General features: G+C 38.0%; 1 protein-coding gene across 2 annotated transcripts in view; it reads left to right on the plus strand.

Annotated features, from left to right (window-relative positions):
• The window catches only part of LOC122807796 (ubiquitin-like modifier-activating enzyme 1), a 2541412-nt gene that overhangs the window by 503415 nt on the left and 2019030 nt on the right, over positions 1-18967 (plus strand). For both annotated transcript variants that reach the window (XM_044078854.1, XM_044078853.1), the window contains exon 9: positions 14678-14824. In XM_044078854.1, the coding sequence (XP_043934789.1) occupies positions 14678-14824 (147 nt within the window). The remainder of the gene's footprint in view (positions 1-14677; positions 14825-18967) is intronic.

Below are 18967 nucleotides of genomic sequence, written 5' to 3' on the forward strand. Positions count from 1 at the left end.
ACTTTATTTTGAGGTGTTACAATTTTCAGTATTAATTGTACCTAGAGGAATGCATCTCCATTTTTCCTCATGTTTGACATTGATCAACTTGAGGACCAAGATGATAAACCTTGTTGCTTCATGGTTTCTGGTAGGGGTATATTACCCCACTACTCTCTCTTGTAAAGAAAAAATGCTTTCACATTGGTTGACATCACCACTCATGATTTTTCACACTTTTCCCTTAACATGGAACTTGTATCCTGCACTCCTGCATCTGAGTTCACTGTCGATCCCTCTTATGTACTATTAATAGGTCAAGACTGGAAGACGTCAGTTTAGCTTATGTCCTCATCAGATGTGCCCAGTAGGGGTTCTATATTTATTCCTTCCCTACTCAATTTGTGTTAGCAACATATTGGTCTGTCTTACCCATGGAAAATTTTCTGTTTTATGCCTATGACATGGCGTTTCTCTGTGGTATAAAATATTTGAGAAGTTTAATAAAGTCTTCACTGTTCACTAACCTTGTGTGTTTGTGGCCTAGCTTACTTATGGAGCTAAAATCAAAGCCTCGGTCTTGGGTTCTTTATAAATTCAGAAGCCATCCTGTTCATCTTGTGTTCACTGATTATACTAGTGTCTGTCAGAGAATGGCTTATTGCTTTATTCTGAAGGGGAAACTCTCCCTACAAATGGAATGAACAGAAAATACAGTCTGTCATTGTTGATTGAGAATATTTATCCTGAAGCAGAAGCATCTCCATTGTAAAAGTCTTGTAAATGATGTGCAAATTTAGGCTCAAAAATATTTTTGATGGGGGTAGGTACTGTATTATAAAGTGACCTGTGCATTTTACCTTAAATGTAGTAGTTATACTACCAGGTAGCAATATGTGGTGTATGAGTTCCATTATACATATATTAAATGTAACACCAGATAAGAGTCTGGTGACCTACTTGTGTATGGTTTCCATCTCATGTGTATTAAATGTACCAGTAGGTGGCAGCATATGGTTAGCTGGTCATGTAGGGATTGCATCAAATTTATAATAAATATATCACTACGTAGTGACACATTATAACTTGATTTTGCATAACTTCTGTCATTTTTGTAGTAAATATAAAGCCAGGTGGCAGAATATGGCAACTTACATGTAAGATCATACAGTTAACAAATGTACCACAAGCTGTCAGCATTTTATGATTCACATGTCAGTGGGTTCTGTCATACATGTGGTACATATCATACATGTGGCACATATACTACATATACATACATGTGGTGCATGTACATATGCTACATATACATACATGTGGTACATATGCTATATATATATATATATATATATATATATATATATATATATATATATATATATATATATATATATATATATATATATATATACATATATATATATATATATATACACATATATATATATATATATATATATATACACACATACATGTGGTAAATAGAATACATATACATACATGTGGTAAATATACTACATATGGTACATATACTACATATACATACATGTGGTACATATACATACACACGGTACATATACTACATATACATACATGTACATATAAACACATATACATATGCATACATTTATATATGCTACATATACATATATGTGGTATATATACTACATATACATACATGTGCTACATATACATGTACATATACTACATATACATACATGTGCTACATATACATACATATGCTACATATTCATGTGCTACATATACATACATGTGGTACATATGCAGACATGTAAATATACTGCATATGCATATATGTGCTACATATACATACATGTGGTACATATGCATACATGTATATATGCTACATATACATATATGTAGTACATATACTACATATACATGTGCTGCATATACATACATGTACATATGCTACATATACATATATGTGGTACATATACTATGTATACATATGTGTGTTACATATACATACATGTGGTACATATACTACATATACATACATGTGCTACATATACTACATATACATACATGTGCTACATATACATACATGTGGTGCATGTACATATATGTACTACATACACATACATGTGCTACATATACATGCATGTACTACATACACATACATGTGCTACATATACTACATATGCATACATGTGGTACATATACATACATGTACATATACTACCAGGTGGAAGCATAAAGTGACTCCCATTCATCTAAATTATGTCATGCATGTGAACTCAGACATACTTTTTTCTCTGGCACACCCTTTCTTTAAAATTCTGCAGATAAGACACACTTCTCTAGATTGGGGTCTTTACCTGAAACAAGCTCTCTACTGACATCAAAAACCTAAAAATCATTAAAAACTTCAAAGATGCACTTAAGCAGCATGTCTTTATGGAATGTGCTTGCAGCTGCTACCATGACAGATGTTAGGTAACTTACTGCATATCACAGATAATAGAAGGATACATTTTCTCGGCCTTATGATGTGGCATTTTATATGTGTATACTGCATAGGTATAAAGTATGATTTACTGTATTTTATGCATTTCTTGGTTTGTCTTTTTTATTCTTTGTACTTCTCTCAATGTACTTTGATTGGACTTTCTTAATCTTAACTATCTGCACTGACTGTATCACTATGTATTGAATTTTATCATTATTCATTCTGATCTATGATATTGTTGACAAGTTAGACCCTAGTGTGTTTTCTGCTGTTTGTAGCTGACAAGTTCAGTAAATTAAACCACATTAATAAATAAATATCTGTAGTAAATATATCCCAAGGTGACAACATATGGTGACTCACCAGTGTAAGGGGTTCTGTCATATATTTGGTAAATATACCACTTGATGGCAGCTGTTAGTGATTTACCTTTTCTGGGATTCTGTCATGCATATTCTAACTCGCATGTATGTTGCTTCTGTCATGTATGTAATAAATACACCACAAGGCTACACATATTGATTGTTGAAGGGTTCCATCATGCATATAATAAATGTACCACCAGGGGGCACCATGCAATGAGTGGCTTGTGTGGAGATTTTGTTGTTCATGTAGTAAGTATACAACCAGGTGGCAGTAAACTATTTGGAGACTGAATTATCGGGTACTTGCAAACATATATACGAGGTGGCAGCTCAGTTTGGCACCTAAGTCAGTCTTGATCACGAAAAAGGACCACTTCTTGGAGAACTGGATTCTGGAAAGAGTTTTACATAAGACTGATCCTTTATGAAATAACGGACACCAGTTGTACTATTCCATAGCACAGCCTGTGATACTGGGCCGCCTCACCCTCTCGCATACATATTGCAGCTGTATGGGTCAAATGTTTGGCACAAGATGATTTTTATACCTATCAAAAACTTCACTGACAAAACCTTCACCATACAGAGCCTAAACAACTCTACCCTTGAAATTGTTCCCATTACCAAGCTTCTTGGCATCATCATTGATGATGAACTAAAGTTTGATACTCACATCCTCTCTGCAATTAAAAAAAAACACCAAAAGTTAGGTCTCCTCTATAGACACCACCGCTTTCTCTCCCCCTCTACCCGTCAACCCCTTGCATCCACCTTCCTGCTCCCCTCCCTTATGTACGGTGCTCCTTTGTTCACCAATCTCCAACTTCCCCTACTATCCAAACTTGAATGCTGCTACCACAAAATCTGCAAGCAATTCAAAGAACTCATCCCATCACTGTCACTCCCTCCTCACCCTCCATTGGCTTGAACTACCCAGCAATCTCAGACACCTACACCTTGTCATTGCTGCCCACAAGCTAATCTTTAAACCTGCAGACTGCCCATCTCTTGCCACCTCCTTAAAAACCTACATACCCAACTGCTCACCGAGATCCTTAAACCAAAATCTCCTCCAGGTCTACAAACCATCACGACCACCCGGCCAACTATTGATGTCTTTCTCCTTAGCTAAATAGTAGAACTCTTCCCCCCCGCCCCTCAACTACGCAACCTACCTAACCATATGAAATTCAAATCACAGCTTTTCTCTCATCTGTCATCAAAGTGTGAGTGCCCATGTTACGCTGCAACGTAACCCCCTATAAACCCACCACTCTTATTACTCTCCACTGAAATCTGCTCTTATTAAATCACAACTAGTGCTTCTAGCAGCTGTAAGTTCTACAAACATCCTTGCTAAGATCTCTGACAAAATGTCTAGGTTTCCTATAAATGAACACCCTATCCAGCTCCTAAGGGCTAGCGGCCATTGTGTATATGTAGTCTATGATCTCATGACCAATTGTTTACTCTTCATAGGTTCATAGGTTCATAGATTAGTACTAGGCTAACTGCCCTTGCAAGCCATTTTAAGCCTAGCCAATTATCCCCCTGTGAGATTCAAACCCTGTACCTTGTGTTTGCAAGGCAAACACCTTAACCATTAGGCCACCCTCCCTTTGTAAATATGTTGTATTTTAAACCTTCTGTACATACTATTGTGTGTTTTTGCAGCATTTAATTATTGCAACTGTAATTCATGGTGCTTTTCTCCCCAGGCTTCCACTGAAAATGGGCTCATTATGGCCCAGTGGACTTCCCCGGTCATCGAACTTAAATAAATAAATAAATAAAAATAAATAACAAGAGTGTGAACCAGATAATGAGAGTATCGGACAATGGAAAACAGCATGTTTCCTTGTTTCCTAATGTTCTGTTTTCTTTTGCTGCTTGCATTTTTGACAACTTATCAAACTGTTTCAGTGTACTAGTTTCACTGAATGTGTTTAGCACCAAGCTGAAGGCTGCTCTGCAATGGATATGATAGATTAATAGAATATCCTCCCCAAAAACACATATGTGCATAGGAGCACAGGACAGTACTAGGCAGACAAACACTGGGACCATTACAGGACTATCCATATACATCTTTAAGTAGATGGTCATAAAAGTTCTTCCCTCCTTTTACAAGCACTTAGAAATTACTCGTCTCTCAAATCAAACAGGGTCGTACATGATAACCCGGGTGTAAATTTGTGTCTACCCATAGGGTCATACATTATAACCATGGTGTAAATGTGTACCTACCCATCGGGTCATACGTGATAACCCTGGTGTAAATGTGTACCTACCCACAGGGTCATACATGATAACCCTGGTGTAAATTTGTACCTATCCATAAGGTTGTATGTGATAACCCTGGTATAAATTTGTACCTACCCATAAGGTCGTATGTGATAACCCTGGTATAAATTTGTACCTACCCATAGGGTCATATATGATAACCCTGGTGTAAATTTATGTCTCCCCATAGGGTCGTACATGATAACCCTGGTATAACTTTGTACCTACCCATAGGGTCATACATGACAACGTGGTGTAAATTTGTAACTACCCATACAATCGTCAAGACTAGCCTTAAAGGTAGCTAAAGTAGTACTTTGTTTGACCAGTAGTGGTACCTTATCATAGGCTAGCAATAAGACGTGTTAGTAAACTATGCCTCGGTTCAATTTCTCGAAGTCTTTTAGGTTTGTAGTATCATGATGGGAATAGACTCCATTCCTAAGTCATTTCATGAAGTTAGTATTGTTTCAGTCTTTGATGTCAGCCAGAAGTGCTCTTTGCAGCACTCACAATGTGCTCAGAATTGACTCCCTCTGTAATACATATGAAATTACATGTATTGGTAGCATATCTAAATTTATTTATTTATATTTATTTATTTATTGCAGTTGGTTTACCAGGATAGTCCATTGGGCCAAGATGAACCCGTTTTCAATGGAGTCCCGGAGAGAAAAGCTCCAAAAACAAGCAAGGTTACAATAAGGTTTTGGGTTACAATTATTACAAATGTTACAGACTAGAGCAAAAAAACATTACAAATAGTACAGACTAGTGAAAAACATTACAGATGCTGCAGACAAGTAAAAAAGAACATTACAGTATAAATACTGAGAAGCCACTACATCTTAAGGAAGCTTGCACTTAAGAGGTATGACTGTAAATTTTTTTTTATGAGACCCATTGCTCCTACTACTATTGGAACTTTCTGGATATCCTTTTTCCACATTGCCCTTGTTTCTGCCTACATATCCTGGTATTTCATGAATTTGTATCTCTCTTCTCAGCTACTTCAATATTGTAATGTTTGTACATTCCCCAATGCATCAGTCTTGCCACATTATTTTGCCTTTTCGTAGATATGCCCTCTGCTATTAGTGTATCACACTCAGCAAGAAGATGTGTGGCTGTCTCCAGTTCTGTTTTACAGAACCTGCATTTGTCTGTTCTTTTGATATGTCCAATGGACTTTGTAAACCAACGTGTACATAGTTCAGTATCCTGGGCCGCCAATATTAACCTTTCGTTTTTTAGTTTAAACTCCGCTCTCCTTAACCATTCCTGCATCGGATCCTTACTGACGTGAGGTTGTTCTGGGTGATTTCTGTGCTGGCAGTTATATTTATGCCTTTTCTACATTTCTTGCCTTCTCATCTGATCCTTCGCCTTGTATTTTTGTTTGTTTTTTGGCACATTCAGCTGTTGTCTGATTTTCGTCTACTTCTGGTTTGATTTCCTTTCCAACTTGACACCATTATACTTCTGCTAAACTAATCAGGGAAGTCATCTTAGGCTTGTTCTCCTCATGTTTTACAACTTGTACTATGTTTGGCTGTGGTTAGGTCAGCAGATATATATATATATATATATATATATATATATATATATATATATATAGAGAGAGAGAGAGAGTCCTATTATTGCAGATGTATACATGTAATCCCTTTTAAGGAGCCCCTTACCTCCTTCAGAATGAGGAATATGTAATGTTCGTATAAACTGATTTTTATATATTATCTGGTAAACGTGAAGCATTATTCTTGTTTTCCTGTCCGACTGATCCAATACCTTTTGGATCTAATCAGTCACCCCAAAACTGTAAGTTAGAACAGGAAGAACAAATTGGTTTATAGTTTGGACTTTGTTCCTAGATGGCAGGGCTGTTTTCAGTAATAATTTTAGTCTTCTAAAATATTCTTTACTGAGTTTTGTTTGCAATTGTTCGTGTTTTATTGTTCATCCTTCATCAAGTTCCTTTATATCACATTCCTGTCCAACCTGATATTCAGCTTTCCTGGTTTAAATCATGTTAGTTTTGCACATTTATCAGGACCAAATTACATTCTTATATCATCTGAGAAACTGTTAACTACTTGCAATTGTGCTTTAAGTTCCTCATCCGATGAGCTATACATTTTTAAATCATCCACAAAATGATAAGTTTTTACACACGTTTTCTAGGAGCCAAAATGTAACCATGTCCTGATCTGTTAAGTAGACAGCTTAATAAGTTAAGGACAAGACAAAAGAACAGCAGTGACAAACAGTCACCTTGGAATATCCCCCTTTGAATTTTTATCCCTGGGATAATAATTTGTCCTTTATCACAGCTTAGCTGCAACATGGTTTGGCACTGTTTCATGGTCACTGTAATGTAATTAGTCAATGCAGGGTATATCTTAACATCTGCAAGCACTCCTTTATCCAGGAATGTGAGATGCTGTCAGATTTATTTATTTTTTACACTGTCTATGCCATACTTAGATTCTTCACTTTTTTTACAGTTCTCTATATTCCTCAGTAAGTCTTGCTTATTTTTGGCGTAGATTTAGGTTTCTAATGTGGATGTTTGTAGAGCCACTGGTTTTGTGAGGAAATAAGAGGTTAAATAAGAATTGGTCTTTAATCAATTAATTTATTTATTCAACATTTGTTTACCGAAAAAGTCCAACTTGGAACAAAGCCAATTTTCAGCAGAGGCCCGGAGAGAAATGCTCCAGACGCATGTCTTTGTGACGTGGGAGGAAACCGGAGCACCCAGAGGAAACCCACATGAATGCAGGAAGGACATGCAGACTCTGTCCAGAAGGCACTCCTGATGAAAATCGAACCAAAGAACCTCTTGCTGTGAGGCGACAATGTTACCGCTGCACCACTGCTAGAAAAGCAAGAAATTGGTCATTATGGAGCAGCCTGTAGACTACTTTAATTTAAGGAGAGTTGGGCTAATGTAGTGGGATAGTTAAGGATTTAAGGCCTTTAATTTTCATGGTTAAAATCATTTGAGCCTTTCCATCTGAGTGTTATGCTTGGATTTGTAGATACCAAAGCGGTTAATATATTCAGTGATGGGTCATATAAAGGAAGGCTACACTGGCAAGATGACTTCATTGGCTCTTGAAGATATCCCCTTGGTAATTAACAGAGCAAGATAAATGATTTCTTGACTATTCTGGAAACACGATAATTGAATAAGAGGATGTTGTCCATACAAGTAAAGCAAAAAAATATCAGCAGGGTACTGAAAAATGACCAATAATCCAAACAAAACAGTACCTTGATATGAAAAAACTTAACAAAGTGGTTTTAAAACAACTTGAGTGTTTAATCCAACAAATATACACACCGTACACACATAAACGCATTTAAACACACGCATTTTCGTCCCATCAATAAATACTTCATCAGATGATTGAAAATACTATGTTTACCATTTATATAACCTTTAACATTTAAAATGAACCAATCAAACCTATGCAAGCTTGCAAAGAATAAATAATTAATGAAACTGGTAAAACCACCTCACACTTTCCCACTTTAAATAATCTAAAATGTTCAAATTCAGTTATATTAAAACATATTATAAATAATATTGTGAACATAATAAAATAGGTTCAAAGCATGAAAAATGTCAGTTAAAATTCTTACTTTTACTATTAAAAAGGTAAAAACTTTTTACCATCTATACAAAGAATAAATAATTGATTAGAAAATTCTCCTTTATACTGCTTGGTCCTGTTTGATGCTAAAGCACCCTCTAGTGGACGAAGTAATTAATGACATTCTTAAAACATTCTAACTTGGCAGATCTCATTTTTAATAGTATTACTATGGATGTGTTGTCATTTAAACCTGGGGTGTTTGCCGCCTCAAGGGTGATCTGCCATCATAATTCTCTAAACTCAATTCTTTCTTCTCCTTCTCTCTTTTTCTAAAGTAGGAAAGTGTGAGATGGTTTTACCTGTATCATTATTTATTCTTTGCAAGCTTGCATAGGTTTGATTGGTTCATTTTAAATGATAAAGGTTATATAAATGGTAAACAGAGTATTTTCAGTCATCTGATGGTCTTTATTGATGGGATGAAAACGCTGGTGTTTAAATACGTTTATGTGTGTACGGTGTGTGTATTTGTTGGATTAAACTCTCAAGTTGTTTTAAAACCACTTTGTTATGTTTTTTCATACCAAGGTACTGTTTTTTGGATTATTGTCCATATAAGTACCCAAATCCATTATGACCATATCTGTTTGAGGAGGAGTGCCAGTTACAAGGTATGAGGTGGTAGGAACATTTTTTTTTGTCCAAATGGTACTGTGCTGCATTTTTTCTTTTAGTTTGAGACTGTTTTTAGTACACCAGGCATGTGTATATTCTAGCCTTGCTGGTGTTGTTTAGTATAAGCAGGTGACCATTTAACAGTGCCCAGCATACAGTTATCCACAAACTTGGTCAACCACACTACTGGGATATTGGCTTTGATATCTGCAAATAAAAGACGCACAGTAGAGGGAGTAGGACTAAATCCCTGTGGCATCTCACGGATTGCAATTTTACATTCAGAGACTGTACCAGCAAGTTTCACAAACCTGGATCTGTTGATAGCCAGTTTGCGGCCCAGAGAACAATGTAGGGGTTTACATTAAGTTTGTCTAATTTTTCAGTAATACCAGTATGTATCAAAAGCACTGGCCTGGTCAAGACAAACATGCTGCATGGAGTGACCACTGACCACAGCTGCTGTAACTTCAAAGACGTTTCAAGAGACAGGTCCTGCCCTTTAGAAAACCAAACGGATTGAGTTCTAGATCACTTAAGATATCCGAGTCTATATAAGTGAGTTTTGCTTTGTTACATTTTAGACATTTGCATATAAGGCTGGTGAGTTTGCTGGGCTTATAAACACCTGCATCTGTAGAGGGACTGCACTCATGTACAAGAGTGGCAGGGACTCTTCTTCAGCTATTAGGCACAAACTCTCACGATAATTGAGGAGGAATAGCTTAAGAAGAGACTAGGATAGGGCATACTTGCCATTGATGAGCATGCAGTCCATTATTTGGACCCACAGAAGTATTACTTTTAGCCTTTGAAAGCTGTTCTTTAATGCCATGTTCTTGGAATCAAAGTGTGAGACGTTATTATAGATGGGCTCAGTGAAGTGCTGGACGTTATTCCTTAATTAAGCAGAGAAGAAACTAAATGTCTAAGAACAAGAGGGAGCTGACTCAGCAGAGGAAGGACACCCTCTACAACTTGAACAAGCAAATTATATCTTGTAAAGTCCTCTAAAGCTACTTATGAAGCTAAAGTAGCATCCCCAGCTAAGGATAATAACAAGGAATTCTTTAGCTACGTCCCTAAAAGGGAAGGCCCAGCTCTGTACCGAATCAGTTGTGGATGGTACCACTCACACTGACACTGTGAGCATCACCAACCTGCTAGCAGACAGATTTGGTGCAAACTTCACCCCCCTGTCCTGACCAGACATACACCAAAACATACTTGTCACCAGTCCTCTACCTAGTATCTCCAAACAGGTCATAAACCCACTTTCCATGGCCAAAAACACAGCCTCTGTGGGACCAAATAACATCCTAGGCTGCCTACTAAATGGTCTAAAACAGGACCTAGCAGAACCAACTGGAATCTCTTCAACCATAGTCTAAGTACTGGCTCTGTCCCAGCAGAGTGGAAAACAGAAACAGTAATTCTGTTGCACAAGAGAGGTCCATCAACCAGCCCTGAGATGTAATACAGTATCACACCAACTTCGTTTACTGCACCAAATGGAAAAATTCACTTGCGACTCCACAATACACTTTAAAACACTTTATTTGTGAATAAATATATAAAAGGTTTAGCGCTTTCATCTACCTCAAAGTAGACTTCTTCAGAACACACCCTCTTGTAAAATACATGCTTTTATACTTGTTCCTACCCAAGTTTTACAAATCATATAATTACATCATTAAACCATTAAACCAATTGGTTACTTAAAGTGCTCAGTGCTCAAATGTATATTTCCTTTTACTACACATTCTATTCTGAGCTCATATAAAATTATCATATGAATTGATTATCTTACACGTTCAGTGATAAAAATTCAAATGTCATATAAACAATATTAGCATTATAAAATACTCAAAACACATAAAACATGAAAAACTTCTTTTTGTATGTAAAATTATTGTGTTGTCCTATAAACCATGAATGAAACACTATTGATTTATATTCCAGTTATAAATATGTACTATTTAATGTGTATTCTCTAAAATAGGCTTAATCGAAATACTTTCATTTAATCCAGGGTATACTGAAGCATTCAACAAAATCTGCCATCTAGTTTCCCTTTCCCCTAGTCTCTTTCGTATGTCACCTCCCCTGGGATTAATTTTTATGTACTCTAATATCCCAAATTTGAAGGTGTCACAGTTGGTGCTATCTGCTAGGTGCCTGTATAAAGCATTTTTTGTATCTTTTTTCCTTATACAGTACCCGTGATCATATATTCTGTTCCTTAGACTTCTATATGTCTTAACTATATAGAAACATGGGCATTTTGTGTACTTAACTAAGTATATAACGTGTTGGGTACGGCAATTACCCTTTGTAAATGTAACCTCCGTTCTATTTATATCATCCAATGTCAGGGATGGTATTAGAATCTCCCTGCACTGATTGCGCTGCCCACATTTTCGTGTACCCCCCATCATTTCCGTTTTCATTTCCTTTTGGTATTTTATTCTCCAATTCTAATTTCAAATTCTTTCCAGTTTTGTAAACAAATACCGGATGTTCTCCTACCTTTTTAAACACTGTATCTTCTGTTTTCATTATGTTCCAATTGGCCTCCACAATTTTTTGTACTTGTTTTACATGAGGTCCATATTTAAAAATACAGGCTCTCCTAAAATTAGTTTTACCAGCTCCGTCAGTGTCCATAATTGCGTTGTTATTCATGTTATTATTCATATTAGGGGCTCCTCTCACACCAGCACCCAATAGGGGGTTGTATCTTTTACCCCGTTCTCTTTTTACATATTTTTTAGTATCTTCTATCAATTTTAGTGGGTAACCCCTTTCCTTAAACATATTCCCCATTTTGTTTAGCTCTCCTAACATGTCTGCAAACTCTGAAGTCATTCTTGCAGCTCTAATATACTGCCCTTTAATAATGCCCCATTTTTGACTGTAGGGGTGACAACTCGAATACTGTAAATATGAGTTGCTGAAGGTATCTTTCCTGTATATTCTAGACTTGAATTTACCATTCTCTACAAATGTGTGTCTAAATAGGATATTTTATTCCTATCCATGCTATATGTAAATTTCAAGTATTCAAATATTCAAAGAAAGATTGTAATTTTTCAGTATTTCTATTCCATAAAATGAATATATCATCCAAACATCTTACATAACTCATAATGCTGTCTCTCCATATAGTGTCAAAACTGTACTCAGTTTCCCAATCTAATAATACTAAATTTGCAGAAATCGGAGTGCAAGCCGCTCCCATTGCCACCCCCCTACACTGCCTATAATATTCTCCCTCAAAATATAAATAATTGTGTTTCAACACAATGTCCATAAAATCCAGTATAACTGAAACAATGTCCCATGATAGGTCAGTGTACTTGTCAATACTGTTTGCAAAGCTTTTCATTCCATCCTCTTTGGGAATACACGTAAATAAAGTGTTTTAAAGTGTATTGTGGGGTCGCAAGTGAATTTTTCCATTCGGTGCAGCGAACAAAGTTGGTGTGATACTGTATTACATAGTGTGGACTTTTCGCTGACAGTGATTTTTTCAACCAACCCTGAGAACTATAGACCCACAAGCCTAACCAGCCTTGTCTGCAAGGCCATGGAGAGAATCATCATGGACCTTATCAACAAAGACATGGGTGACCTTCAGACTCTTGACCTGACCCAGTTTGGCTTTGTTAAGAGTAGATCATGCTTATTAAACCTGGTGGACTTCTTTGAGAATGTCACCAAAGCCTTGGATAAAGGCAAAACAGTACAAACAGCTTATCTTGACTTAGCCAAGACTTTTGACAGAATCACCCACTAAGGCATCATTGAGAAACTCACCCAGCTAAGAATTAACCCACGTCACTAGATGGGTAGCCAACTGGCTCACCAACAGAATGCATGCAGTCGAAGTTGGTGATTCCACATCTACCAGCAGACCAGTCACCAGTGGTGTACCACAAGGATCTGAGATGGGCCCTCTACTGTTTGGAATCTATTTATTAGACGTCTACACACACACACACACACACACACACACACACACACACACACACACACACGCACACACATACACAGATATGTGTGTACTCACGTGCACGCACACACTCAAACATACGTGTCACGTGCACAAGTGTGCAAACACACACTTGCACACTTACACACACACACACACACACACACACACACACACACACACACACACACACACACACACCAGTTTCATATTCTGCAGTATCTGTTCCAACTAGAAACATAAAATTCAGGTTACTTTTACATCCCTACCAAGGATATGTATTTGTTACAACCGAAACTGCGGTAGAATTTTACAAATGTACAGAAGGCACACGTTATCGAATATTTAACAGTTTGTACAAAGGATTACGGCATTAATGAGATGCTTCCATTATCTACGATGCAGGTTTAATCCATTCCATCACTGTTTGCCTACTATGTGGCTCTAAGCTAGTTAATACCACTGAGTGACCCCTGAAAAGGGATATTTATGTTAAGTGGGCTTTTCCAGTCAACACATGAATAAAAAATATCACAGGATGCTGTGTGTTGTTTGGAGTCTATATGGGGTACTATGTGTTGTTTGCAATATGTATGGGGTACTGTGTGTTGGTTGGAGTTTGTATGTGGTAGTGTATTTTGTTTGGAGTTTATATGGGGTACTGAGTGTTATTTGGAGTCCATATGGGGTACTGTGTGTTGTTTGGAGTTCATATGTGATATTGCCTGTTGTTTGGTGGTGTAGAGTCTCTATGTAATACTGATTGTTTGGAGTTTGTATGTGATACTGTGTGTTGTTTGGAACATGCATATGATACTGTGTATTATTTTGAGTTTATATGTGATACTGTGTATTGTTTGGAGTCTGTATGGGGTACTGTGTGTTGTTTGGAGTCCACACTGCTTCAGGATCGCTTCTTGCCATACTGTGGACTGGATGTATCTCCCATAATCACTTTTCCACATATTTCTTTATTGATTCCTTTATTATGCATATTATTTACCACATATGTATTTAACTTGTTTGTGCAGAACCTGCAGTGCCAGTAAACTTGTATTCAGCTGATTAAAGCACTTAGATTTTTCAGTAATGTCTTATTTCCCAATATTTTACAAAAGTATGTGTTGCTGGTCATACCAAATGTGTCACTTGACTGTGTTGTTATAATGAGCATTTTAACAGGATTGAATATGTTAAAAGTAAAATCATGTATTCTCTTATGAGAACCAGAGTGTTGTGTTTTCCAGAAACTTCTAATTAATTTAGTTTAACTTCTGTTTTGACAAGTGATGACTTTTTTTCACAGAAACCATTGGAGGAGGCACTGAAGGAACCAAATATCATACCTAGTGATTTTGGGAAAATTGAAAGACACCAGTGTTTACACATTGCTTTTCAAGCTCTTCACCAGTTTGTGAAAGAGAATGGAAGACTTCCTGGTCCTAGGAATGAGGTAAGAATGACAGCTGTGCCATGAAAATCGCAATGGTCAAGTACAGCGAATGGACATGGAATAAAGGAACATGCAGGTAAAAAGAAGAAACGTATATTATTAGGGCAGTAAAGTCTACACACAGACATCACTTATGGAGGATGAAGGTTAAGTGAGAGAACTTATACTGCACATAACATCTAAGCAATGAGATGGATGTCGGTGTTTACTGGAATGGTAGAGGTGGGCTATAGTAAATGAGGTACTAAGCGGGTGGACAAGAATGTAGCTAATACATGAAAACCTTGAGGGACAGTAGTGATCCCTGTGATATCTCAATAGTTACAATTTTACATTAGAAATGCACATTTTGCTGAGATTTAAGATAAAACAAACAGGTGTCACGGTACTCTTACTGTTGGAAAAGAATCAGTGTAGGTACTTAGCACTGTAGATCCAGGATGCAGATATCAGGTAGCTGGACAGCTCTGGGTGGTTACATTGCTAAACAGCAGAAGGAGAGCCTTAGGCTGTTAGGTTGTTTAGTAGTACATGCAGCTTTTGAAGGAAATTGGATCTATATAACTGAAGATGTGGTTTAAATTGCATAGCAAAAGATAAAATGTGGTCTTCCTAAAGTTGTTCTGCATTTAATGCTTGTATGTTTAAAACCACCTACATGGTGGTTTTCTACTTAAAAGCACAAACAGCTGCTGTTGGCAAAACCAGGTGTTTAACTGTCCAGAAACTCCTTGTTGGTTCAATAACAGTGACAACTGCACAGAATGCAGGTGTGTGTGTGTGTGTGTGTGTGTGTGTGTGTGTGTGTGTGTGTGTGTGTGTGTGTGTGTGTGTGTGTGTGTGTCTGTGTGTCTGTGTGTCCTGGGTTCAAGCCTTACACAAGGTCAGTGTTTTCCTGTCTCAATGAATTAATATAGTATTGGGTTATTTGTTATGAAAAAGATGCTTATTTTATCAGCTCTCAAGGGAAATGTCAGTATATTGCATTTATTTTTCTGACAGCCTTACTTTTTGATATATGCAAGCTTCTAGACAATTTCGGGTTAGTGGAAAATAAATTTCAGAATTCTATACCTGAGCTCTTTGGGGTGTACAGCTAAGTTACTTCTTTATCCTCTTTTCTCTCCGTCTCTTTCTTACATTCTGTGATTAGAGGAAAGAAGGCTGCTAAAGGAAGTTCTCAGGGACAGATATTAGCTCTAAAATTCAGAGCTGTAACCTCACTTTTTGTAAAGGAAGTTCTTAGAGACAGATAGCTCTAATTCAGAGCTCTAACCTTACTTTTTGCAAAGGAAGTTCTCGGGGACAGATATCAGCTCTAATTTAGAGCTGTAACCTTATTTTTTGTTAAGGAAGTTCTCAGGGACAGATATCAGCTATATAATTCAGAGTTGTAACCTCAGAGACAGCTATCAGCTCTAATTTAGAGCTGTAAACTTACTTTTTTGCAAAGGAAGATGTTCTTTGTGTTTCACTGTTGCAGTCATCACATTTGGGTTATCTGCTTGCAGTAGCCCTCAGTCGGCCTGATTATCAAAGTCTTGGGTCCTGTGTCGGTTGTTGTCTCATCTTCCATGACGTCAGGTAGTCAGGGGTATAAAGCATGCAGCCGACGCCATTACATCAGTTTTTCTTGCCATGCGGTGCCCAAAGCAGAAACAATTCGCAAGTGCCTGTCGGCCGACTCCTGAAATTTTCATTTTCAAGTTTCAGAATCAAAGTCTTCAACTTTTTCTTGTTCTAAACTGATGTCAGTAAAATTCAATAATTGTATTTCTTGTGGAAAGCAAATACCTCATAAAGATTTTTATACGTACTGTATTCCTTGCCTAGGCCCTGACCACGACGTACCTCGCTGTCAGTTTTGTGCCTTATTTAAACAACGAACTATTCGTTGTTGGTATATTTACACTTCTAAATATTTTGGTACTCGGTTCAATTACCCAGATATGGCTTCGGTAAGCCACCCAACTACCGACATTCTGAAAAAACGCAAAGATAAAGACAGAGACAGGCTGCCTAGGTCCAAAGCTGCCGACGATGTGTCTCCTAAGCTAGTCGCCAGTAAGCCGGTACTCAGTGAGGCACTTTCACAGCCCCTGATACCCGCTACTTCAGATTCGCAGGCCTCTACTGAGACCCATTCGGAGTCAGGTATGCCGCGAGATGCTTCAACTTTGGAACCTGAGGATGTCTCTACCTTGGATGGGTCTGGAGCAACTGTGCAGGCACCAGCTTCTGAGGGTGTATTCAGGCCTAATCACTTGCATATTAAACCGACACCATCTTCTTCTTCAAGGCCTAAAACTTGATCCATGCCTAGAAAACTGATGCCCAGACCGTATGGTCAGGCCTCTATGCCTAAAAAACAAATGATAAGAATGGCTGAAGACCTTATTACTGTAATTAGGGGAAGCCAACCTTCCCCCTCTAAGAGACCTAGGACTGAATTTGCTTATGATTCTTCTGATCAGGATTCTGAAATTTCTGTTTCTTCTGATGACCAGGATTTACCCTTATCTACTTATGAGGATTCTGATGCAGAGGACTCTATTCCGTCTGCACCCCCTCCAGAGGATTTCTCTTTTGATGAAACCTTGCATACTCTTAGGGAGCGTTTTCGCTGGGAAAGCCAGGATTACTCTGATTCTAAAAAGAGGCTTAGGGATTTCTTACTCCTGCCCCAACACAGGCCTTTAGCTATCCCCCCTGTACTGGACATTGTTGATGATACCTTTTCGGAATCTAGCTTGGCCCCTGACTCCTTACCTCCTGCTCCCAGAAAACCAGATAGATATTACAGGGTTCCTGACTCTCACAATTTCCTCTTTAAAAATCCTACTGTGGCTCCTGAGACCATTTCACAGGGACGCAAGGGCATTTAGGCTACTACTGCGAAAAATCCTACCCCCTCTGATAGAGATTCCAGGGCACTGGATAGATGGGGTAAGAAGGTATACACTTCTGCAACCTTGGCCATTAGGGCCTTAAACTGTCAATTTCATATGTTAAAGTATCAGTAACATATTATTGGATTGCTTAAACAGGAAATGATGTTGATTCCTGACTGTGCTGAAAATAAGGATTTACAGGATTTAATGCATTTTGCTTAACAAGTTGGAAAACATACTTTGCAATGTAGTTTTGATTCACTAGAGGCATCTTGCAGGGCTGCTGTCACTGGGTCTGTACTTGGAAGGCATGCTTGGCTTAAGGAGCAATCTTTGCCAGATCATGTTAAAGCTAAATTGCTGGATGCTTCCTTAAACCAGGACCGCCTGTTTGGCAACAAAGCAGAAGTACTTAAAAAGATGGGGAAAAAAACTAAATGTATGCAAACTGTTAAATATTTCCTGCAAGTACAGCCTCCAAGATTTAGTAGGCATTGGCCCTCTAAGAATTGGTCCTTTCCTGCCTCTTCCAGGCCTTCTCAGTCCAAACCCAGAACCAGCAGAACACTCAGGCTTCAGTCCCAAGGTATGCACAGGACTAAGCAGTGGGGGGCTCCCACTTCCAAAACAGGGAGTAGTAAGACTCCCCCCTATGGTAAACTGTCTCAATGACTTAACTTTAAAACTTCCAAGCCCTTCTCAACTGATTGCTCCTTTACGGGGAAATATTGCTCTGCAGGCAAAAAACTGGGAACTCATTACCCAAGACAAATGTGTTTTAAATATAGTTTACAAAGGATACAGATTCCACTTCCACACTTTACCAACCCCAAACGGTTGGCTAGATCTACCCCCAAATCAGGGGGCAGAGGCTCAAAAGCATGTTCTCTCTCTCTTAAGTATAAGGGCTATTCAGACTGTCCCAGAAGAGGAAAGGGGACAAGGTTTCTATCAAGACTTTTCCTGGTGCCCAGAAAAGACAACTCCTGGTGTCCTATCCTGGATATCTCTGTCCTAAACACTTTTTTGGTGATCCCAAAATTCAAGATGCTAACGCTTCACTAGTTGCTTCCTATGCTAGGCAAGGATGCCTGGTTGGCAACACTGGATTTAAAGGAAGTCTACCTGCACATCCCAATCAGGGAATCTTGCAGAAGATACCTACGCTTCAAAGCAGGCTTCTTGCACTATCAGTTCTCAGCACTGCTGTTTGGCTTATCTACTGCACCCAGGATATTCATAACATGGCTAG

This window comes from Protopterus annectens, chromosome 7.part1, assembly GCF_019279795.1.
Source record: "Protopterus annectens isolate FY-2018-M chromosome 7.part1, PAN1.0, whole genome shotgun sequence".
NCBI classification, from domain to species: domain Eukaryota; kingdom Metazoa; phylum Chordata; order Ceratodontiformes; family Protopteridae; genus Protopterus; species Protopterus annectens.